The 25,050-nt window shown below is 40.2% G+C and overlaps 1 protein-coding gene across 3 annotated transcripts in view; it reads right to left on the reverse strand.

The window, feature by feature from the left end:
* Nucleotides 1-3,543: 3,543 nt before the first annotated feature.
* Nucleotides 3,544-25,050, reverse strand: part of IKBKB (inhibitor of nuclear factor kappa B kinase subunit beta) — an 80,850-nt gene continuing 59,343 nt past the window's right edge. For all 3 annotated transcript variants that reach the window (XM_072635060.1, XM_072635058.1, XM_072635059.1), the window contains exons 17-22: nt 24,590-24,639; nt 24,379-24,478; nt 22,668-22,815; nt 16,844-16,971; nt 13,199-13,289; nt 3,544-4,999 (exon numbers count right to left, since the gene is read on the reverse strand). In XM_072635060.1, the coding sequence (XP_072491161.1) occupies nt 4,931-4,999; nt 13,199-13,289; nt 16,844-16,971; nt 22,668-22,815; nt 24,379-24,478; nt 24,590-24,639 (586 nt within the window). In that variant the 3' untranslated portion in view covers nt 3,544-4,930. The remainder of the gene's footprint in view (nt 5,000-13,198; nt 13,290-16,843; nt 16,972-22,667; nt 22,816-24,378; nt 24,479-24,589; nt 24,640-25,050) is intronic.

A 25,050-nucleotide genomic window follows, 5' to 3' on the forward strand; every position in this document is an offset into this window, starting at 1 on the left:
CTGAGGGCAGGGATTATTTTTACTATTGTCTTTACATTTACAGGTAGCTGGGCTCTGCAGTGGATTGAATTCCAGGCCTGGAGTCAGGAAGATTCATCTTCCTGAGTTCAGACAACACTTACTAATTGTGTGACCCTGGACAATTCACCTTTCCTTCTTTGCCTCAGTTTCCTACACTGCAAAATGAGCTGGAGAAGGAAATGGCAAACTACTCCAATATCTTTGCTAACAAAACCCCCAAAAGGGGTCGCAGAGAGCCAGACAACAGAACAACCGTCAAGTGCCTATTATGTGCCAGGCACTATGATAAACACTTTACAATTATTATCTCATTTAATCCTTACAACAACTCTGAGAGGTGGGCACTGTTATTGTGCCCAGTTTACAGCTAAGGAAACTGAGGCAAACAGAAGTTAAGTGACTTGCTTGGGCTCACACAGCCCAAACTATCCACCGTGCCACCTAGCCAAGTACAGTTTCTTTCACTGTTAAGATTTTCTGGCAACATTAATAATAGCTTACAATTATATAAGGTTTTGCAACACACTTTATGTATGTTACTGTATCGTAAACTTGCTGGAATCCTGTGAGGTATGTACTATTATTTCCATTTTATAGAAGAGGAAACTGAGGTTGAGAGGTTAAGTTACCAGGGTAGAAAGGTAAGTGGGGGTGGGGGTCACATAACTTGTAAGTGTTGTCAGAGGCCCAGACCTTCCTGAGTTCAACTGTGGCACTCTACGTCTTCATGACAATCGGATGCATGATAAACAAGCATTTGCAAAACGTCATCATTACCAGAGGAAAATTTAAATCTATAGCAAAAATAAAGGCTGTCAGTGATGCCCATTAAATTGGGAAGGGCATGATTTGCCAGCATATCTGACATCTCATCTCTTTCTGGGGGCTGTCTCTATTTGTGTGACATATTAGTATCACTCTGCTCAGAGAATGGCCATCTCTCCTTTAATAAATACTTGAGGAAAAAAACAACAGACGTCCTCCAGAATAGGTGATTTTTAAAAATTATATGTTTCCTAATTTATCATGGACCTGATTTAGCATAATGTACTAGAGAGTGCCAGATTGGACTCATGAAAACCTGGGTTGGAATCCTGCCTCTGACATTCACTGAATCTGTGACCCTGAGTAACTGGGTCTCAGTTCCCTTCTCAGAGGATAATAGTGCCCACACCACATGATTGTTGTCAGGCCTCAAAGAAATCACTTTTTAAAGGCCTCTTTCCTTAAATTAAAAAGCAAAGAGGGAAAAAGTCCTTTAAAATGACCAAACCAGTGATCTGGAATAAAATTACATAAGCTAAAGCTTTTTTTTTTCTTTTTTTGCTCTCTTCTCTAGGGCACTGATTGACCATCATCCATTAAAAACGTACTTCAGTTCATGGCATGAAGGTGATACTTGGTTTTTAAAAAAAGTTTTACTGATGCCTTTTGTTTTCATGCGGTAGTCACTCCCTGATACGTCCCACCTCCTGTATCTTCCCATCATTGACCCTGGGTTCTTGAAGGCTATGCCAAACGAGTGACAACTTTCACCTGGCCGACCAATCTGGAAAGAATAATTCACTTTTGTATAGCTCTCTCTTCATTATGAAGAGACCCTTTAATGCAAGCAGTGCAAATGTTATTAGCCTCTCTTTATAGAGAGGGAAACTTGAAAGAAAAAGAGGCCTCTCCTCCACTTGTTCCAAATCAACTCAAAAAGCAGTAACAGCAGCATTGTAAAAGAAATGAATAGACCTAAGTTAAGCAGGAATGGCACATTGGTGGGGCCCTAGACCTTTGCAACAGGAATGGGGTAGAAGGGAGGGTGGGAGAAGGAACAGGAATTCTAAAAATGATGATGACTTAACAGCTGTACGTGGGTTTAGGGGAGAGTACAAGGCAGACGAGCTCATGGGCTGAATGAGAATGAGATGCTGAGGCCCAGCCGACTCAGGGGCTCAGTGTCAGGAATACTTTATTTTCAGCTACACTCTGGCTCGAGGGGAGGGAAGGGAAGGTCATGGAGAGGTTGCTCAGCAGTCTCAAGGTCGAATGGAGTTCATGGTTATCCAGCTAACAGAACCTCTCAGACCTCAACTCTCTCCCTCTCCCCCCAATGCAGTGAAAAACAGTCGTTATCCTTTATTAACTTTACCTCCTGATGAAAGCTAAGATAAATGGCATAATAGTGGTTCCCCACTAAAAGAAATTGGCAATTTTGCCAGTGGTGAAGTGAAAAGGCCTGAGTGTGGTGATGAGCCCATCTTATTCCTTCCTTATAATGGAGTGACTTTTTAGAGAAGACAGTATTGGGCATGAGTTTTGGAAAGCAGAAAACTTTAGAGCAAAAAAGGTGTGGATATATAAAAGGAAGGAACAAATTGGAATTACCATTAACTTGGTCTCATCAGAACTAAAGGAATGGATGACTTCCAGTTTTTATCGATCATCCATTAAATTTTATTACTCAGATGCTCATGTCCTTTGCATCATCTCTTTCCCACTAACCACATCCTAAACTCAGCCTTTATTAGCTCATACTTGGATTGTCATAATAGCCTCTTAACTAGGCTCTCCCTCCCATCCTACACATAACAATTATCTTCCTGAAACAGAAACTTTTATCCCCTTCTCGAAAAATATTTAACTCCCTGACATTGCTTATAGCATCAAATCCAGACTCCTTCTGGCATTCAAGGCTATGCATAATATGACTCCAATTTATCTTTCCAGCTCTAGTAAAACTGGTCCAGTAGCTCTTCAGTTGTTGTTCAGTCATTTTCAGTTGGGTCTGATTCTTCATGACTCCGTTTGGGGTTTTCCTAGCAAAAATACTGGAATGCTTTGCCATTTCCTTCTCCACCTCATTTTGCAGATGAGAAAACTGAGGCAAACAGGGTTAAGTGACTTGCCTAGCATCACACAGCTGGTAAGTATCCGAGGCTAGATCTGAGCTCAGGTTTTCTTAACTTTAGGTTCTTGCTCTATGTTTACACATGGACTGTTCGACTCTACAGAGCCAGCTCCAGTACCATCTCCCTCATGGTACCTTTGCTGATATCCACAGCTATCAGGGACTCTTATAGTGCCTACCACTGACTTGAGATTTAGATCACTGGTTGTTTTTTTTTTTATTGTGCATACGTGTAATTCTCCCAGCTAGATGCTAAATTCCTGCCAGTCAGAGATTGGGCCTTGTACCTTTTTGCTTCCTCCATCATACCATGTTTTTAGCTTGGTGCCTGGCACACAGTAGCACCAACAGTAAAATCTTATTAATGGTGATGATGATGAGGAGCATAAGGAATATTATATGAATTTGGTCTTGAAGCCAATATAATTAATTTCCCATCATTACAGAAAAGACAAGAAGGGTTGAGGAATAAGCCATGCTCCTAGGCCTGATAAAGGATGTGGGATTCAATTAAATTTTATATTACCTTACATATGGAGCCTTGCTAAGTTTAGAGATCTTAACTTTATAATAACTGTAAAAAACTTCAAGTATTCACTTAAGTGACAAGCAAAATACAGAACTTAAAAAAAAAATCAATCAATTTAATCACATTTTCAGATTACGTGGAAGATACGAAGGCAGACAGCCACATTTACAAACACATTGAGTGAACAAAGGTGAATGGTGTAGGAAGCAATGACCAGCAACCTAATAAGCCATATGCAACTTTTGCTTTTTTCCAGAACTATAGCTAATAATTTTTGCACCTTGGGCAAAGTGTGCCCTTTTTGGAGGGCATGAGGGGTTGGGGAATGGAGAGTTCATCCCATCCCACTAACTGGTAGGTTTCCATTTGAATTATTCCTGTCAATGAGGTTGCTTAGCTCTGTTGTTTTTCTAACACTGAATGGAGTGCATAAGTCCTCTAAATTCAGTGATTTTGTGAAAGTCCTGATTTTCCCACCCTAGTTCTACATGTCCGTCTTTCAGTTTCACAGCACTGGCCCCCAGGCAAAAGAATTTCCAACAGTGGCGACTTCTGGGTTTCCAACTATAGTAAACCAAGGCTAAGCTGAAGAGATGATCATAAGAGCATCACTTTGGTATGCTTAGGCCCTAGGGTTTTGCAAAGGATGGGCAAAGTAGTAGATCAGACAGAAGTTAAAACCAGTAACTCAAAGGGAGAGAACGAGGAAATGAAGATGCTTGTGTTCAAAAGTACAAATATCTGTGTGACTCCAGACCAAGCACTTAGCTTTTAGACTGGAGAAGAGTATGTGGAAAGGGACTCAGACCAGGGGTGTGCTGGTAAATGTTTAACAACAGGGCTGGGAGTGGGGTGTGGAGAGGAGGAGACACACTTTTAATTGACATTATTAACACTTTCTTAAATTTAGGCGATCAACAAAACAGTAATCAAATCTTGATTGGAACAAATGCCAATTTCTAGGCATAAATGCGCACGCTGAAAATTTAACAATCTCTCACAAGCCAGTTAGAGCCGACTCCAACATATCCCTGGACGTTGTGTGGAACAGGAAGAGCTGGGACAGGTGATCTCCAAGACATCAAGAAATGATTAACACTTGCGTAGGATAACCCAGTGGGCTGTGCTAACCCAGAAGACAGTCTAGTCTATTCCACGGTGGAGGCACCCATCCTTGGGAGCACTTTCCCAGGGCACAGACAGGATCCATTGTGGCTCTACATAATGGAAAAGTCATGGCCTGGCATCAGGGAACTTTTGCTTGGTATGGCCTCCTTCATGAGAGTCTTTAAACTCTCCTGCCCAGGTCCAAAGTGTGGGCCCTAATCACTGAGACTCACACCTATGGGGCAAGTGAATTCCCTGTCCAGAAAACACTCTTGGCTCAGGAAATCGTTACACCAGGGGTCAGAAAAGCCCTGGAGAGATGCATCCCCTCAGCAGCATCACTCAGCTAGGTCCATCCAAGCAGCCCTAGACGTTCAGATCTGTGTCTGCTCCACGCTGGTCTGTTCTCCATCCTCAGACTGTAACCAGGTCCAGTCCAGGGTCTGGAAGACAACACAGACATGTTACAAAGACAGCAACCACTGGCAGACCTCATTTTTCTCTAGCAAGAAAATAGTTCAATTTCAGCAGTAAAAGTAAGTCACATTATTATATTCTGGTTATCACAAGGTATGATTTGGATGCTATGTCTCCAAATTAAAAACCTTACCTAAGTTCTTCATTTTGAATTAGCTAAGTTATTCATTCATTGTGGTTGTTACTGACTGTGACCCTATTTGGAGTTGTCTTGGCAAAGATATTGGAGTGATTTCCTTCTCCAGTTCATTTTACAGATGAGGAAATTGAGGCAAATAGGGTCAAATGACTTGTACAAGGTCAGTACACAACTAGTGAATGTCTGAGGGTGGATTTGAACTCAGGTCTTCTGGACTCTGTTGCTCTATGCACTGTGCATCTAGCTGCGCCTGTATTAGGTAAGAAGTCGTCAGTAATCTTAAGATTTGATTATGATGAAAGCTGGAGGGCCAATTTTAGTGTTATTGTTTTTAGTACAGAGCACTTATCTATACTTAGTGGAGAAAAGAAAGTGCTATTTAGGGTGTCTTTGGAGCTGTATGAAGCCTAAGGGAAGCCCAAAAATGCAGGCGACCTGACAAAAATATTTGAGTGACAGTTCTGGAGTCAGATGACCTGGGTCCCAGGCCTGTCTCCACCATAAAATCACCTACTTCTCTGGGCTTCAGTTTTCTTAACTGTAAAATGAGGGCTGGATGAGATGCTCCCTTCTAGCTCTGCATCTACAATCCTATGACCCCATGTGTCCTGCACATGTGCCTCCTAATTTAAATTTACACTTGTTATTTATCATGATGGTGACAAGGCTCTAAGTTTTATGGTGTCCTTTGTTTCTACTTTTCCCATGTGCAGGGGACATGGCATGTCGATGTTTTAGTGACAAATGGGTTCATTCTAGAGTTGAGTACAATGTGTACCCCATAGCTGCCAAACTCTGGAAAATGTGTCTTCAGAAGGCTCAGAAATCACTGGAGTGGTACCTCAGAGCACCCATTAGTCAATCCATTCCTTGTTTGAGAACAATATTCTCCAACATATTATTATTAATGCTAATAATAATGACAGTAGTAGGAATACAATTATAGAGAGCTAGGCAAGTGGTAGTGTAGTGGATAGAGTACCTGGCTTGGAGTCATGAAGACCTGAGTTCAAATGCAGTCCTAGAAACTTAGTAGCTGTATGACGCTGGGCAAGTCACTTAACCTCTATTTGCCTTAGGTTTCTTATTTGTAAAATGTGGATAACATAGCACCTACTTCCCAGAGATTTGTGAAGACTGAATGAAACAGTAATTGTAAAGCACCTGGCACATAGTGAACATGATATGAATATTTGCTATAACTGTTATTGTTACAGAGAACTCTGAAAAGACTTACAAAGTAAGTAAGCGGAGCCAAGGAAACAATGTATACAAGTACAGCAGTGTATACAAGTACAGCAGTGTATACAAGGGCAGCAGTGTATACAAGGGCAGCAGTGTATACAAGGGCAGCAGTGTATACAGGGGCAGCAGTGTATACAAGGGCAGCAGTGTATACAAGGGCAGCAGTGTATACAGGATCAGCAGTGTATACAAGGACAGCAGTGTATACAAGGGCAGCAGTGTATACAGGATCAGCAGCGTATACAAGGACAGCAGCGTATACAAGGGCAGCAGCGTATACAAGGGCAGCAGCGTATACAAGGGCAGCAGTGTATACAAGGGCAGCAGTGTATACAGGATCAGCAGTGTATACAAGGACAGCAGTGTATACAAGGGCAGCAGTGTATACAAGGGCAGCAGTGTATACAAGGGCAGCAGTGTATACAGGGGCAGCAGTGTATACAGGGGCAGCAGTGTATACAAGGGCAGCAGTGTATACAAGGGCAGCAGTGTATACAGGATCAGCAGTGTATACAAGGACAGCAGTGTATACAAGGGCAGCAGTGTATACAGGATCAGCAGTGTATACAAGGGCAGCAGCGTATACAAGGGCAGCAGTGTATACAAGGGCAGCAGTGTATACAAGGGCAGCAGTGTAGATAGAAAGATCAACCATCACAAAATCATCAGAAATGAATTACAAACAACAGTGCAGTATTCATTATATAGGTTTCCTCAAAATCGAAATTTATTGTTTTATATTGAATCCTCTCCTCTGTTCTGTTACATACATGGAAATGTTTTTTTTTCTTTTCTTGTTTTGTATTTATATTTAAAATGAATAAAAAATTTACAAAAAAAAAAAAGGAAAAATTACAAAGAATAAGGTGGGGCCTAAAGAAAAGGTATGAGCATACCTGTTCCAATTCCTTTGTAGAAGTGGAAAAGAGGAGGGAAATGTATGGGTGTGGAAACCCATATAAGTTGTCAGATTTTTTTTTTTTATGTATTGGATCATTTTGTTGATTTTCCCCCTTCTTTCTCTTTTCTTTCAAAAAAAACTCTTATATGGGATGGTTCTGTGGGAGGGGGGAGAGGAAAGATGCAGAGGGATATTTAGGATGATATTAAAACAAAAGGTATGAATACACATTAAAAAAACAACAACATTGTAATGGTGATGGTGGTGGGGTGTGTGGGTATATGCTGCTCTGTCCAAAATTCTTTAAGAAGATTTTCTAGATGCTGAAATAATTCTTGAATGAAAAGAAAAAGAAAGTCCCCAAAGCTTGTAAAAAGGCATTCCAAATATTTCATTCGCTGTCAAGCTTAGTTGGTCACTATATCAGTTTTGCTTAATTATATTATCTTTGTTACAAGGGAAGACTCATAGGGGTGAGGATTAGGCGAGCAGGGTGATAAGACTTTTTGGAAGTGATGGCAAAAAAGTGCAAAGATTTCCTTCCCTTAAACTCCAATGAGTCTCTGAAAAATTAGTGTATATGACGTCTTATGAAAAATTTTTTAAAGGTCAGAAGTTAATCCAAACATGGAAACACTGCATTTAGAATGGGCTAAATCTTCATGCACTATCTTTGGAAAAGCAAGTGAGTCCTTCAAACCTAGGTAGTCATGCATGTCTAGGCAAATACTTTGTAGCCACAGGAATGAGGAACAGAAAGCTAGCTGATCTTGTATGACTTGTATGTTTAAGCTAAAAAGGTAGACAGCAGAATGGAGAAACCCTGATGGGTAATCTCAACCAAACTCAGCTCAAGCCAAATCTTCCTTACATATATTGCTTGGTCTAGAATCCCTACTTAGTGATAATGCCTTACCCTAAAAGGATGGATTCCACAGTTTTAGCAAAAAATAATGATCTGTATGAAGGAAACATTCAGTACCAACCACAGCATCCTGAAAATTCAGATTATGTCAGGGGCCAGGGGAGCCATGTGGGGCAGCTGAGGCTACTTACAATTGTGGTTGTCTTTTCTTTTACTTTTCCCTAAAGTGTCATTATTTGATAGACATTTTTTTACATTATCAAGGGCTCAAATATTTAGGGACTACTAACTTTTCCCTATATTCTTCAATAAAGTCTTCATAATCAAAAAATAAAAATAAAGAGGGAGACAGCTGGGATGGTCTGCTGCTCTAAGACTAAACAATCAGTGCTTATCATGGAAAGAAGAAAGATGCTTGATGAAACCTGAAGAAACAAGGAAAGAACCACAAGGATCATGGCTTTAGAGCTTAGAGGGATCTCTGAGCTGCCTAGAACAATGCCACCATTTTATAGGTGAGGAAACTGAGGCCAAGAGAGATCAAATGACTTGTTAAAATCCACATGTTACATGTTAAGTGACAGAGGTAATGGTTAGGATCTATTAAATTGTAAGTTCCTCAAGAGCAGGGATTGTCCTTTGCCTCTTTCTGTATCCCCAGTGCTTATCACTGTGCCTGGCACTTAGTAGGTTCTTAGTAAATGTTTAATGATTGATTGATATATGGAATTGGAAAACAGAGCGGAGAAAGCTCTTGCTTCTACAATATGCTCTCTGCCTCAGGGAAGTATCCTCCATTATAAAAGGGGCTTCAATTTGGATAAGGGCGTAGAGGGAATAACTGAAAAATTGTTTTATTTTGTATACTAAAATTAATTTAAATACAAATAATTCCTAAGCAACTTTAGGTGGTTGTACTGATGTTCAGTGTTAGGTTTTTGAAGTTAAAATATTTATTTTAAAAGAAGAAAAAAGGTGGGGGGATGGCTTTGAGTTCTCTAAGATACTGGGATACTTATGGAATTGTGGAAAAAACCCAGTGCCCAGATAGAGGCTGCAAAGAAAAAAAAAGGTGCTTACACCATGTCTATTAAGGCAATAATTCTCTCCAAAGCTACTTTGTATGATGATGATGATGATGACGATGATGATGGTAATGATTATTTTTAAAGGAATGCATTTCCTGGGTGTGGAGGTACATTGCTATTGTCACCTCTGCTGAGTAAGACAAGGTTAGTGGATCACTTGCACTTGGGAGTTCTGAACTCCAGTAGGGTTAAAACTAATCAGGTGTCCACATACAGTCTAGCACCAATATGGTAAGCCCCTGAGATTGAAGGACCACCAAGCTGCCTAAGGAGGGGCAAACCAGATCCACTCAGAAAAACAGAGTAAGGTTACAGCTTTCATGCCTATCAGGACTGGTCATTATACTTCTAGCCTAGGCAAAACGGGTAGACTTAGCCTCAAAAAAAAAAAAAAAAAAAAAGAAAAAAGAAAAAGTCATGTACCATCAATTCCTTGGCTAATTGCCCTTTCTTTTTTTGAAAATAGGCCACAACACTTTATCCTGTTGTTGCCCATTGACTGGTCACTTGCATGCTGATAAGATGTGTACCTATGAGATGTGATAATGTTGATAAGCCCAATGGTACTGGCTAGTCTAGCACTTGGTAGGAATTTGAGAATAAGGTTCTGTAGACATGGGCATTTGGAATATTGTTCTCCACGATCAACAGGGCACTGCTCAGTATTAAGATGGACCTTCTCATAAGTGTGACTTCCTTGTACTTTGGAAACATTGGTTTGAATGAATGAATGAACTGAATGAATATAGGTATGAATAGGTATGAATACACACTAAATACACATTGCTTTCCCTTCCAGAAGTAAGTCTTTTGGTAAGCATTTAGCATGGTCAGAATCTCTGTACTGTATTTGGAAAAGGCCCCCAACCAGGCAGTTAGACACTTCAATGTAGAAAAGTTTTAAATACAATGCAGGGGCAACTCTTGACTATGTGATCCTCTAACTATTTCCTATGTTCTTCTTTTAGCAGTCCCAATCCTAACATCAATTCCTAAGCAATCCTCTTAGCTTATGGCAGCTGCCTTGCCTTTCCAAGACACTGTTTGACTTCTCTCTCTGCTATGTGGCCTTTTAAAATATAAATACAGATATTAGAAATCTCTCCAGGTCTCCCCAAGGGCACTTCTTTGCTCTGAAGTGCAAGATTGTCTAGGGGCAAAAAAAGGATCTTCCTTGCTCAAAATATTGTTCATAATTACACGTGGGCTTTTTAATGTTTTGTCTATTTTTGTGGTCTAGTAGCATTCATTATTTTTTTTCAGAATGTTTAAAAAACTCCCACAAAACTGAAATCTGCCCAGCTCAACAAACCTAATTATAGACACTAGGTTCTTGCACCAGCAGAAACAAATGTTTCATCTGCTTTCAGGAAAAGAAAGAAAGAAAGAAGCAAATAAAGAAAGAAAAAAAGAAAGAAGGACAAAAATATTTCCTCATTGCTTTTACATGATGAACATGTGTTCTATTACCATCTTTCTTGGGCATTTAATAATTTCCTTTCAAAATAATGAGAAAATATTATAGAATTGAGAGCTGAAAGGGACTGGAATTGGAGAGGGACAGAAATTGAGACTGGACTGAGGACAAGGAAACTTATCCTTCCTGGATAAGGAAACTCAACCAACTCAAGTTAGGACCTTCTCTCTGCAACATGATCGTCCTCCCAGTGGTCTGTCTGTGGTCAGCTCTGAGGTCAGCTATCTAGCTACTTCAGCAAACTGCCTCAATGATATTAATAACTGATATTTACAGAGCATTTCAAGGATTGCAAAGTGTTTTATAGCTGTTATCTTGCTTGATTCTCAGAATAACCTTAAGAAGAAAATGCTTTACAGACATTATTATCACCTATAGGTGCTGGTGACTATCTAGCCCAGGTAATGTAATTTACTCAAGATTGTACAACTAAGAAATAGGGGAGTCACAATTCAAACCCAGTGATTCTGACTCCAAACCCTATCAAGATCCTATTCAGTCAAATATAAAAATAGAACACTAAACAATATGTTATTTGTGGTGTTGGGAAAGAGGGTTAAACCTAGATATAGGAAAGTCCTGGGTTCAAAATCCTCACAACAATCCTGCCAAGTAGGTGCTATTATTATCCTCATTACTAAGGCAGAGACAAGATAATGACTTGTCCAAAGTCACACAGTTAGGAAGTGTCTGAGACTGGATTTGAACTAGGTCTTCATGACTCCAGGCCCAGTGCTCAGACTTGGAAAAGATGAGTTGGAGTCAGCGACATCTGGCTTTTAATCTTGCTTCTGCCATACTTAACTAGTTGTGTCAAGAGCAAGACACTCTGAAACTCAGTTCCCTTACCTGTAAAATGGGGATGGTAATCATACCTGTAATACCTCCCATATAGAATTGTTGTAAGGGTCAAGTGAGGTAATATGTACAAAGAGTTCTACAAACTTTGCAGCACTGTGTAAATGTCCATCGCCACCACCACCATCACCATCATCACTACCACCACCACCACCACCATCATTACCACTACCACCACCATCACCATCATCATCATCATCATCATCACCACCACCACCACCACCACCACCACCACCACCACCACCACCACCACCACCATCACCATCATCATCATCATCACCACCACCACCATCATCATCTTCAGTATTGTTACTATTAATATTTGGGGCATGAGCAATGTAGCATGAATCCTTTTACACTTCCAAGGACAATTTTCCAAGTTTAAACCCACCAATGAAAATGGTGGTTCACAGATCCTCCACCTTTAGAGACATTTTTGCAGGGACAACAGAAACTCCTACCTGTGGATGTGGACTCCAACAAAGACTGCCCATTCCACCAGTTCTTCTGAAGCACCCTCTTGGCTTCCAACTTTGGATTGGGGGCATACAGGGAAACTAGCGGCATGGGCTGGGTGACTCCCAGGTCTTTGGGTCACATTTTGTAACCAGTTTCCTATGATCTATCCCATAGGACTGCCCTTACCAACACTGCTTACATTCCAATGTCTTGCTTGTGGTTAGGTAGGCACAGTTTTATCAAACCTGCCCAAAAAGCAATTTTTTCCCTCAGATTCCCCAAATTGGATTTTACTGTCAGGATAGAAAAACCACACTTCCTTCTTTCTACCTGTGCCTCTGGCAGGCTGACTTGTTGATCATTGTAGTATAGTGGATCAAGATCTGACCTTGCAGCAAAGAAGTCTGGGTTCAAGACCTGTCTCTAACACAGAGGGCCCATTATACTGAGCTACTTACTAGCTGTGTAACCCTAGGCAAGTCATTTAGATGTTTAGGGCCTGAGGCAGCTGTCTAAGCTACAGGGCAGGTGTTGACCTGCATTGGTAAAAGGATTTCCCTCACTGGGAGTTCCCCAAACCAAAAGTGCTATATAAATGTTTATTATTATTGTTGTTATTATTATTTTATCACAGGTCTGCCCCAAAAGCAAAAAACAGTAATAAGAACCCAACAGGACAGGAGACCTGGAGTCAGGAAGACCTAAGCTCAAATCCAACCTCAGATACTTCCTAGTTGTGTTACCCATGGCAAGTCACTTAATGTTATCAGTTTCCTCATATGTACCGTGAGCTGGAGAAGGAAAAGGAAAGCTATTCCAGTGTCTTTGCCAAGAAAACCGCAGGTGGGATCATGAAGAGTTGTAATTGTATAACAATACACAGCATTTTAATGTTTGAAAAGTACCATGTGTACATCATCTCACTTATTTCTCATAAGGACCCTGGAAGGTAAATGCTTTTATCTTGGTTTTACAGGTAAAGGAACTGAGGGTGAAAGAGGTTATTAAGTAATTTGCCTAGGGTCATATGACTATTAAGTGTCTGAATACTGCCAAGATTTTTTTTTCCTCTGTTTTTATTTTTGAGGGGAAAAGAAGAAAAGAGAAGAAATAAAATGCAAATAAATTGTTACCATAAAACTCTGATCCTGCTTTTTCATGGTGTCCTCCATTACACTTTGTAACTGGGTGCAGAGGGTCTGTGTTTCCATTACCAATTCTTCACTAAAGGGAATAAAGAGGTTATTAGAAAACTGGCGGAATTAAAACACTGATAACAGAATTCAGTGTTCATAATGTGCTGAAATGTTCGGCCTGTCTAAAAATGTGCTAGAAGAGTCTTTGACCAGAGATATTAAATGAGAGCGTTTAACGTGAACCTAAAATGCATTGCTAGGACACAGGTGACAGGTACCTTTATTCTTCTTGTTAAATATCCAGAAAGTAAAAATTCAGACATGTCAAATGTTTTAAAACATAGGGAGATAGATTCCTAGCTAGTTTAAAAGTTAAATGAATCTAGCTGACATTTAACTAGCAAAATTTTTGCATACCAGTGAGGGGCTATCAAGTGAAACTTTAAATCTCTATTTAGGGATATGCTAGGGGTAGGGGAAGGTATAAAAAGCCCACGCAGGCCTGATAGGTGGTTGAAGAGTATGAATAAACAGTTTTCAGAAGAAGAAATGTAAATGACCAATAATAATATGAAAAAAAATGTGGCAAAATCACTAATAATAAGAGAAAATGCAAATGAAAACAAATGAGATTTCACTTGATACTCATCAAATTGGCAAATATGACAAAAGACAAAAATAGACAACGTTGGTTGCAATTTTTATGACTACAAGCACATTAATACATTGTTGGTAGACCTGTGAGTTATGGAAAACAATTTGGAATTGTGCTAGCAAATTGACTAAACTGTTTATACCTTTTGACTCAGTGATACTATTACCAGTGTATACCCAAAGAAGACCACAGACAGACAGGAAGGTACTAAATACACAAAAATATTTTTAGCTGCACCATTTTTTCATAGCAAAAAATGGAAAGCCAAGAATCTTTTCCAACCTTTTTTTGTGTGTCCCCAGCAGGAAACCAAATTCCTTGTCTGTAGGCCCAAGGATTTCCTCTACATACAAAGGATGCTTTCCTCTACATTTTTCAAAGACACCTGAAATCCTTTGACATACCTTAAGTGGCCTGAAGGCTGTATGTTGTGCAAGCATGCATCTAATACATGCCTATTGAATTAAGATGGTCAAACCAATTCTTGGAGTTATTTATCCAGGTGTGGACAAGTTGTATAGTTTATGGGAGAACCCACACTGGTTAAATCAAAGATCTTTGAAGTGTTACATTAGTCAATAAAATTTAGCCTCATACTTGCCAAAATTTAAGGATAATTATAAAAAAAAAATAACTTTCTGTCTAATCTATATGCTTCAAAAGAGGACATCAGTCAGTTATACCAGGTTTTGATAGGTGTTTGTGATTTAGTGGAAAACACATTTTTAGAAAATGATTTCTATTAGATTCTAGTCACCTGGACTCTCAGAATGTTAGCGATGGTAGAGATGTTTAGGTGTTCGTATGGCCCTATCCCATTTTCAGATGGGGAAACTAACATCCCATGAAATTATGTGAATTACTCAACGCTTGGGGCTGGTTAGTAGATGAACTTGAATCCAGGTCTTTTGACTTCCAGGACAGTATACTATACTGTTTCCTTGAACTTAGTCTTTCTGTTATAAAGGGACAAAAGGCACATTCTCTATCAGAGAAAGGCCACAATGAGAAAGGAAAAAACAAAATAAAGTCAAATATTCTCCCAACTGGCCCCAGTTCCACATTGTTATCTGGAGTCACTTTTCTGGGATTTTGAAAGATGGTCATAGGATAACAGATTTAAAGCCTTGGGGGACCTTTGATCAACCAACTGTGAAGCATTTATTATTTATTATTATATGCCAGGTACAAGTACTCCTACTTCCTTACTTTATAGATTAGATGTTAAGTGACTTGCCTAAGGTCATACAGGCAATAAGTCACACACCAGGGAGGGAGACCTGGTGAAATAAATGACATTAATTTAAAATGATCACCTGTTGAAAAATTCATACAGTCTGGTGGAACAGATAAGCAAATGTATAATAGTCAAAGAGACTTTTCCCAACATAACCAAAGTTTTACATGACTTTCTTATGTATTCATTTGTGAGTAAACTTTTAAGTCCCTAACATACGTATGTTCTGTGGTGGATACTACAGGGGATAGAAAGAGGTAATGTGTAACATCTTGCACACTATTCAGTTAGATTTTTTAAAAAATTTATTTTATTACCAGTACAAATACCACCCACACCCCCCGCCAACACACACACACCTTTTTTGCTGTCCCTAAAATATCATTAGTTTTTAATCTGAATTGACCTGGATCCTGTAGCAGTCACAAAAGAGCCTTTGCCTTGGGGTCATTACTTATTAGTTGTGTAATTTAGGGCATGTCACCCAAACATGAGCCTTAACTTCTTCATCTATAAAATGGAGATTATGAAACAGACAGACAGATAGAGACAGAAAGAGATGGGGGGGGAGACTGGGACCATTCTGGGTTGGGATGATGTCTGGAAAGGTGTCATGGAGGAAGAGGGACTTGGTAGCCTAATTTTGGAAGGCTGCATAGCATTCAGAGAAAACAAAGTAGGCACTTCCAGAGGGGAGGATATTATAAACAAAGCTTCAGAGGTGGTCTGGCTTCCGCATATTTGGGGGCATGAAGTAGAAGAAATAAGCACACAAGCAGCAGGATGTAGTGGAAAGATCTTTTTGTGAAAATCTTATTTAAAATTTTTGCATCTATATTCACTAGGGAAATTGGTCTATAATTTTCTTTCTCTGTTTTGGCTCCTCCTGGTTTGGGTGTTAGCACCACATTTGTTGATGTGCAGGATCAATGAGGAAGGTAAGAGAATCAACAGCCCCAGGAACAACAGTTAACATTTATATGGCTCTTTAAGGTTTACTAAGCAATTGGCCATTTTTATGTCATTTGAGCCTCACAATAACCCTGGGAACTAGATACTATTATTAACCTCATTTTACAGATGAGAAAACTGAGGCTGAGAGAAGTTAAGTAATTTGCCCAGGGTTACTCAGCTAAAGGCAGGATTTGAACTCAGGATTTTCTGATTCCAAGTTGAGCACTCTGTCCAATATGCCACCTAGCTGATTCTAGAACCATGTAGGAGGCTGTTACAGTACTCCAGATATGAAGTTAAGGATCTTGACTAAGATGGTGACAGTGAGGATAAAAAAAGAAGGCATGAAAGCAAGAGACAGTATGGTGACCAACAGGATGCAGGGAAAGAGGGCATTCAAAGAAGGCTCCCATGTGTTATTCCCAAGTAAGTTGAGTATCAGTATCACTGAGAAAAGTCACAGGGAGTTAGTTTTAGGGGAAGTGGGAAGGAAGATGATTATTAATCACTCAATCAATACATATTTATTGAAAGTCATCCATGTGTCCATGCTATGGAAGAAAGAGACAGAAGCAAAGATGGGACCTCAAGTAACTTATACTCAAGTTGAGCTACAAAACTGATATTATATCAATTAAAAAAACCCTCTCTACTCTCAACTACTCTCAAGTCCACCTGGGCATTTAGTAGCACAGAGTTGTAAGGAAACCCAGATGCCATCTGATCCCACCCCTATTGGAACAGGATTCCCCTGTAGAGTGTCCCCAACAAAGGCTGACCTAGGTGGCCAACTTACCTTTTCTTGATTGACTCAGGTAGGCTGTAGGGAGCTGCGGGAGGTTGAGATAACAACTGGGAAGAATTACTAAGACGAGAGGCATTCATGCTATCTGGACTCCCACTCACCGGACCTCGTACTTTGCTCTGAAGACAAAAAAAAAAAAAATTTAACGGAAAAATTTGGAGTAAAGGGCAGAATGAAATAATATAGTCACACTTTCCCCCCCCCTGAAAAAAAAGTCACTATTCTTTTGGAAAAAATGTCAGACGTGTTGATTCTTGACCACACCAGTTTGGATTTCTGCCCAGATAGTGTTTATGTGACAAAATTTCAAAGATTGGGTTCCAAAGACATCAGATCTTTTGTACCTTTCTCCTGGGCATTATTTCATCAATCCTAATCCTTATTATATCAATGCAAGGTAAGAAAGGGCAGGTATTTTCCCATTTGCTAAAGGGGAATTTTGAAGAACAAAGGGGAGTGATTTGCTTGAGTGTAGAGCAAGGAATAAAAGTAAAATATTGATTCCCAGAGAAGGGGCCGTGGACACACAACCTCACACCCTTTGGATTTGAACTAACAGCTCCTGCCTTCAGATCTAAAATGCACACACACACACACACACACACACACACACACACACACACACACACGATCACCTTCCAGCTATTTCTTTGAATTAGAATTGAATATTCAGGCCCACTTTGGAAATAATGGTAAAAATACCTACAGGACCACATATATATTCCATTTAGCTGACATTACTGAGTACTATATTAGTTTATCTTGGAATTCTAACCCTAAAGTCTGCTTGTGCGAGGGTAATCAGACACTCATGCTTCCCAGATTTTTCCTCTCAAAGCGTGTTTCTTCTATTACACTCTCCCATTCAGTCTCTTAATTAGTTAAGAGTTACCATCATCAAGGAATTACTGATGTATGCCACTAGTCACAGAATTGTGTCATATACTTGCTGACTAAAGGACTGGCCTCAAGGTCTATTACAGTCTATTCCACTATTCTAGTCCATTTTCTTGCTTAGAAAATATATCTATGAGGCTCATTAGGAATTCTTATGTCTGTTGGTTCCTGTCCCTTAAGGAAAAGGATTCTGGTGATTAGGGATAATTTGAATGAAGCAAGGTCATATGATCCAAAGGGTAGCTACAGTGGTATGCTGCAGTCAAGTCTAAGAGCTCTCAAGAGTAAATGAATCCATAGCATTAGGCAGGAGTCATAAAATAAGCCCAGAACATAGCCCAAAGCCAGGGATTGGAGGGTGGGGGTGGGGTGGTTCATGTTGGGGAAAGTCCACACAAAGTATGGAGAGAACAGTACTAGGCACTGGCAAATAACAGTTTGTCTCACCTGAGTCTCCCGCTGAGATAGCATCTTTTAATAGAAATGTTGTACTCTTTATGTCCCTCCTCATTCAGTTGGGTCTGTGTTATGTAGGCTCAGATACCACATCTAGAGTATTTCTCTGGAAGTTAACACTATGACTTGAAGGAAGGCCTCTACCAGCTCTTCCTGGGCCTAGGACCCTGCTGGTTTACTGGGTATCAGAGTTAATCCTGTCACCTTCAGGTTCATATACTTCCTGTCCATCCACAATCAGGAGTGGTTGTGTCATCTTCAAATCTGATAAACATACTATGTGTGCCTCTAATCTAAGTTAATAATAATAAGGATAGTAACATTAAAAAGCATGAAATCTAGCACAGATGGCTGGGGCATTCCACTGGAGAACTGTCAAGTTAACATCAATCCATAATGACTACTGTTTGGATTCCAGTCATTGAACCAGTTCTGAATTCAGCTCATTAGATTGCCATCATGCCTGAACTTTTCCACAAGAGTAGCCTACGTGTATCATCTGACATACTGTTCAAGGGTCCAATCCTACAATCTCTCTATTCATCTGATCACGGGGTGACGTATCATGGAAAGGTGAGCTTTTCCTTGGGGAGCCATTAATACAGTAGTCCAGCACTGAAAGCTAGTCAGGACTTCCCAACAGAGGTTATGGGAAGGAGAGACCACGAATATGAAAAATGTCTTTTCAGAATCAAGTGGATGGACTTGGTAGTAGTAGAAATTCCAGCAGAGAGGACACTGTGCTGCCTTAGTCGAGCTACATTTCACCAGAATGGATATGTAACCCTGAGAGGTCTATGATAGAGTCTAGTGTTATTGTCCCTGAGGGATAAAAGGTTGTTAGCACAGGCTGCAGAAATTCTGTTAGCCTCCCCACAGAGTTCTTGGCCTAGTCACCTCCCATGCAGGTCTGGTCATATTGGCAGATCTCATATCGTATCCAACAATATGCAAGATTTTGAACAGGCCCATGTGGCTTGGCACCAGGATGTCATAGCAGCAGCAAAGATGTGACCATTTAATTTCACAGGAAGCAGCTAGGGAATGAACAGGCATGAAGGGAAGTACAAAAGGTTGTCTGAGACTGACTTTCCTGTGGGCAAAGGGATTGTGCCAATTAAAGAGTGTAGACAGCTGAACCTGGATAAAAGCATCTTGTGCCTGATGCTGGTGTATCAGATATAATAACAGGTCCAGGCAAGGATGAGTAGTAGTAAAGTTATGGTCTACAGGAGGGCTTGTTGGTATGACTATATATATATATATACATATATATATATATACACCCAAATATACTATATACCCAAGTGCTGATTTTTCCATTGTCCATATGCTTCCTGGATCTGATAGTACAAGACAAATGTGATAAGGAAGTTAAATCTATTTAAAATAATGTCCAGTACCTATGACGTGCTGAGTTAATAGGTAATCTGAAAGGGATTCAGGGTGTGGACAACAAAAAATGTGCCACACTCCTCAAGATGGTGATTTCATGCCTCAAATATGGCTTTAACTGGGAGTAGTTCCTTTTCTTGGGCATCTGAGGTGGATATAGTGCTGGGCCTGAAGTGAGGAAGACTCATGTTCTTGAGCTCAAATCCAGCCTCAGACACTTACGAGATGGGTGACCGTAGGCAAGTCTCTTAACCCTGTTTGCCACAGTTTCCTCCTCTATAAAATGAGCTGGAGAAGAAAATGGCAAACCCTTCCGGTATCTTTGCCAAGAAAATGCCAAAAGGGGTTTTAGTTGGATGCAACTAAAAAAATAACTGAACAACAAAGTTCTTTCTCCCATATGGTAGGGTTCCTCTGACCTGTGGTGGACTTGTGAGATAAGGATACACAGGGCGGGCACATGGGAGAAAAGAGTTCTTAATACAAGTCTGGATAAATGGGTGTCTACAATGAAATTATTTATGAGTTTCCAAATAGATCAAGGTAGGAGCTGAGGTAAGCCATTGTCTGAAGGGGATGAATGCACTTTTTGCCTTGGTGTCCCATGGAATGTCTTGGGATATTTTGTCAGGTCTGTGAGTGTAGGAAACTTGTGGATAAAGCAATGGTAAAATCCTACAAAGTCAAGGAGACTCTTCAAATCTTTTGCTGATGTAGGGATTTCCCACTATAGCATAATGGTGTTCCATTCATCACTTAACATTATCCAGATCAGACTGTATGTCCCTCCAGGGACTTTTTGCTTTGCTGGTTCTATGATCTCATCCACATATGGGGTATTCCTTCCAACAACAAAGATTTCAGTCCATCTGTGCCCTCTTATCCTGTGCAACTTGTGATTGTGTGTTCCCATAAATTCAGCAATGGGGGGAGGGCAGTGCCAACATGCACATGGCAGGACTGACTGGTTAGCTAAACCTTCTGAGATTGGATCGCTCAGGGCAGGGGAATTTCACAAGTTCTGGCTTAGGAGCTGCCATATTCTACCAACAACTCGCATACGTAGAGCTTTTTAAGGTTTTCAGAGTGCTTTACATATATTAGCTCATCCAATCCTCAGAACATCATTGTAAACTAGGTACTATTATTGTCTCCATTTTGAGGATGAGGAAACTAGGGCAAAGAGAGGTTAAGTGATTTGCTTAGGGCCTCCTAAAGAGGAAGTATCTGAGGCAGTATTTGAACTCAGGTCTCCCGGACTCTAAAACCAGCACTTATGGTTCCTTCCTTTGTCCCTGCCTGAGTTGGTAAATTCTAGATGGCAATTTTCATCGGATAGAGTGTCAAATATCTTGTATTTGAGAATTTAAGTGAGAATTATCCTGTGTAAGTCTGCTTCATGTGAGGGAAGTAGTAAGCCAGCAGGAAACTGAGGCCAGCCAAGTGAGATACGGTAAAGGTGATCCAGCCCCAGGCTGGAATTCCCCAGGAAAAGAGGTTCAGCATTACCATCATCAACATCATTGTCATGAATACAGTGCATTAAAGTTTAAAAAACGATTTCCTCACAGAAAACTTATGAGAAATGAAAAAAAAATTATAAAAGACCTATGGTGCAACAGGGTTGGTTGATGACACCTGTTTTTAGAGATAACAGTTGGACTAGACCTCTACAAAAGCAATTATATTTTAGGGGGCTCCCAAAGACATTTATTTGCTTCCTATCTTGCCTTCAAAGTTAATCCAGGTGTGCTGGAGTGTACTTGCAATCCCTGCTCCTGGGGAAGTTGAGGCTAGTGGATTTCTTGAGCTAGAGAGGACTGAGCTGTCATAGTTTAAGTCAATCAAGTGTCTGCACTATGTTTGGCACTAAGATGGTGAATTCCAAAAGAAGTGCTGACTGGCCTGTATCAGAAAATGGAAGGGGGCAAAGCTGTGCTGATCAGAATGGGAATGGGTCCATGGGTAGCCCCTGAACTTTCAGGCTAGGTGAGATAGGAAAACTTGGTCTTTTAAAGAGAAAAGAAAAGGAAGAAAATAGGAAAGGAAGGGAGAGAGGAAGGGAGGCAATTAAGGAAAGAAGGAAGAAAAGACAGAAAAGAAGGAAGGAATAAAAGAAAGGAAACAGGAAGGAAGAAAGAAAGAAAAAAGGAAAGAAAAGGAAAGTAGGAAAGAAACAATGAATGAAAGAAAGAAAAAAGAAAATTAAGGATTACAGAACTGATAGTCTGAAGAGCAATCAGTAGTTCTGCAATTGTCTGAGTCAGGACAATGAGAATGGATTATTTAGGATTTGTATTTCTTCTTTTTTTTTGGCATGGTAAAAAATTATTTGGGATGAGGTTGATAGATGTAGGCAATTAAAGAGCAATGAACAGGTCTGGAGAAAGAAAGAACATGCCTGGCACATAATAGATGCTTAATAAATACTTATTAATTGATTGACTGAATGAGGGTTTTTCAGCTGAGATCAGTGCTTCTTCTGGTAGCAATGGGCCAGCTGTGCAACTTCCTTGTCAGTTTCATTTTTCTGATGTGGGTCCAGACGGTACCTCCTCCTGCTACCGTCAGCGCCATCACAATTAGGGATCATATGAAGGTGTCTGGTCGTAAAACTGAGATGAAAGCCAATGAGAGTGATAGGAATCACTTCCCCCCCAGAGGGAGAATACTAGCTTCGAGATGGAAAGGATTTGACCATGTCTGCAACAAGTAAGCAGCAGTATCACTTTGTGCGGAGATGGTCTAGGATCATAGGATAGCTGGATGGAATAAGCTTTTATTAAACATCTACTATGTGCCAGGTTTTATCCTAAGTGCTTTACAAATATTATCTCATTTGGTCCTCACCACAAATCTTGGAGGTGGAATTTAGAAATTTAGAGCTGGAGGAATCCTCAGAGGCCCTGTAATTCAACACCCCCATTTTACAGATGAGGAGAATGAGACTTAGGGAGGCTGAGTGACTTGCCCAGGGTCACATAGCCAGGAAGTGACAGAAACAGAATTTGGTTCTGGGGTCAGTGCTCTTTCCCCAGTACCATGTTAGCTAATTATCTTCACTCACACAAGCTATCTTCAAGAGATTCCACAGCTCCTTCTGTCTTTTCTCCTGAAGCTGAACGACTGTCTTCTCATCTTCATTCATTAAGTTTACCACTTCTTCCACTTGAGGTAACAATTCTAGGGCCTTCTGCTTGCAAACCATAGTTTTACTGTAAGGAAAATGAAAGAACAGTGCTACGGCTTCATTGGTATAATTATTTTGGGATTTTAAAAAAAGGTAAAAGGAAAACCATGAGTTATTTAGGGATGGCCAATCAGACATCTAATCAGCTACTGAAGTGTTTTTAAAGAGCCTCACTTCATTTACTCTTGGATTCTCTCCTGATTTCTTTTTTTTTTGCCTCTTGTATTGACGGGCTGAGAAACCTTCACCCCGGTGCCCTCCTTTCCTGACTGGGGACTCCTGCCCTGGGACCATTATATTAGGAAGGACCAAACCATGCTTCGCTTCAACCAAACCAGGATGCTTTCCTGAACTCCTCCTCCTTCTCCTGACTGGCCATATTTCCCCAAGTGGGTGTTTCCTCTCCCCCCTCGCTTGATTCCAAGCTCCCCTCTATGTGTTGTCTTCTTAAAGAAGAATGCATCCTCCAGAGTAGAGACTGGCTGCTTATCTGTGTTTGTGTCTCTAGTACTTACCAGGGTGCCTTGCACAGAAGTGCTTAATGTAAGCTTGATCACTCACTCTCTTATTCATCTACTCACTCACTTTGTCTTTCTATTTGTCTGCCTATCTATTCACCTACCTATTATCTATCCTTCTATCTATGTATCTATCTGTCCTTTGTGTTATCTATCTCTTCCTTCCTGCCTTCCTATTATCTATCCACCCATCCATCTATCCTTCTATGTATCTCTCTGTCCTTTGTGTTATCTATCTCTTCCTTCCTGCCTTCCTATTATCTATCCACCCATCCATCTATCCTTCTATGTATCTCTCTGTCCTTTGTGTTATCTATCTCTTCTTTCCTGCCTTTCTATTATCTATTTATTATTTATCCCATCTTCTATCTATATATTATCTACCCATCCTTTCTTTCTTTCTTCCTGCCTTCCTATTATCTATCCCTCTATTAACTATCTCTCCTTCCTTCTTTCATTCCTATCTCACCTTCTATCTATTATCTATCTATCCTTCCTCCCTTCCTATCTATTATCTATCTCTTTCTGCCTTTCTATTATCCATGTATCTATCCATCTATCCTTCCTATTATCTATCCATCTATCCTTCTATCCATCTATCCTTGTATCCATCCATCTATCTATCTATCTATCTATCTATCTATCTATCTATCTATCTATCTATCCATCCATCCATCCATCCATCCATCTATCTTTTCCTGCCTTTCTATTATCCAACCATTCACCAAAACATCCATCCATCTATCCCTTCCTACCTTTCTATTATCTATCATCTCTCCTTCTATCTCTGTCTGTCTGTCTGTCTGTCCATCTGTCCGTCTCTCCATCTGTCTATCTGTCTGTCTGTCTGTCTATCTATCTATGTATCTATGTATCTATCTATCCACTCATCTCTCCCTATTGCGTTTCAGTTAGCTGAGTCCTCCTGGCATGTTGTATTGTACCCTGATGGGCAACCAGGGCTGCTCTCCCCAAAGTAAGGAGAAATTATCCCATGTTTCCTCTCCTGTGGCCCTGCTTCCTGGTCATCCCACTCTGCCCTGTTCACAGTAGCACAAGGTTAATAATACCTGAGCTGCATATAAATGGCTCGTACTTTCTTCTCAAAGCTCTGGATGGCCTGAAGGAGTAGCCGCACCATTTCTTGACTATCGCCATCAGTTCGCTGGTCTACAAAGAGGAGAGAATGAGACATTTTCCCAATGTGGCAAGTAAGACATCCCAAGATCTCACATAGTTAGCTGGAATGGAATACAAATCAATCTTTAAAACCTTTTTTACCTCTTGGTTTCTCCCTTAATCGCCGATAAAGCTCTCTTGCTTGTTCTTCTCTGAAATATAAGAACAAGAAATTCTGCCCATGATCCAGATTTCAAATCATTTGAAAGAAAAGCACAATTCACATGTGTTGATTAAGCTCCCTTCACACTTCCCTATTTTGTTGATTTACATTAAGCTCTATTAAGACCTTCAGATCTTTTTCTGAACTGTTGTTCTGAACATGCTTGCTTCATCTTGCACTTGTACTTGATATTGAATTTTTGTATTGCAGTGTGAGAATTTACATATATTCCTATTAAACTTCATTTGTGGGCTGAATGCTCTGCTGTGTCAACATCTTTTTCAAGTCTGAGCACTGTGCCTGGAGTCATGAAGACCTAGTTCAAATCCAATCTCAGATACTTACTAGCTGTGCGACTGGGCAAGCCCTTAACTTGTCTCTTCAATTGTTTATTACTAGT

The sequence above is a fragment of the Notamacropus eugenii genome, chromosome 1 (assembly GCF_028372415.1).
Source record: "Notamacropus eugenii isolate mMacEug1 chromosome 1, mMacEug1.pri_v2, whole genome shotgun sequence".
NCBI lineage: Eukaryota > Metazoa > Chordata > Mammalia > Diprotodontia > Macropodidae > Notamacropus > Notamacropus eugenii.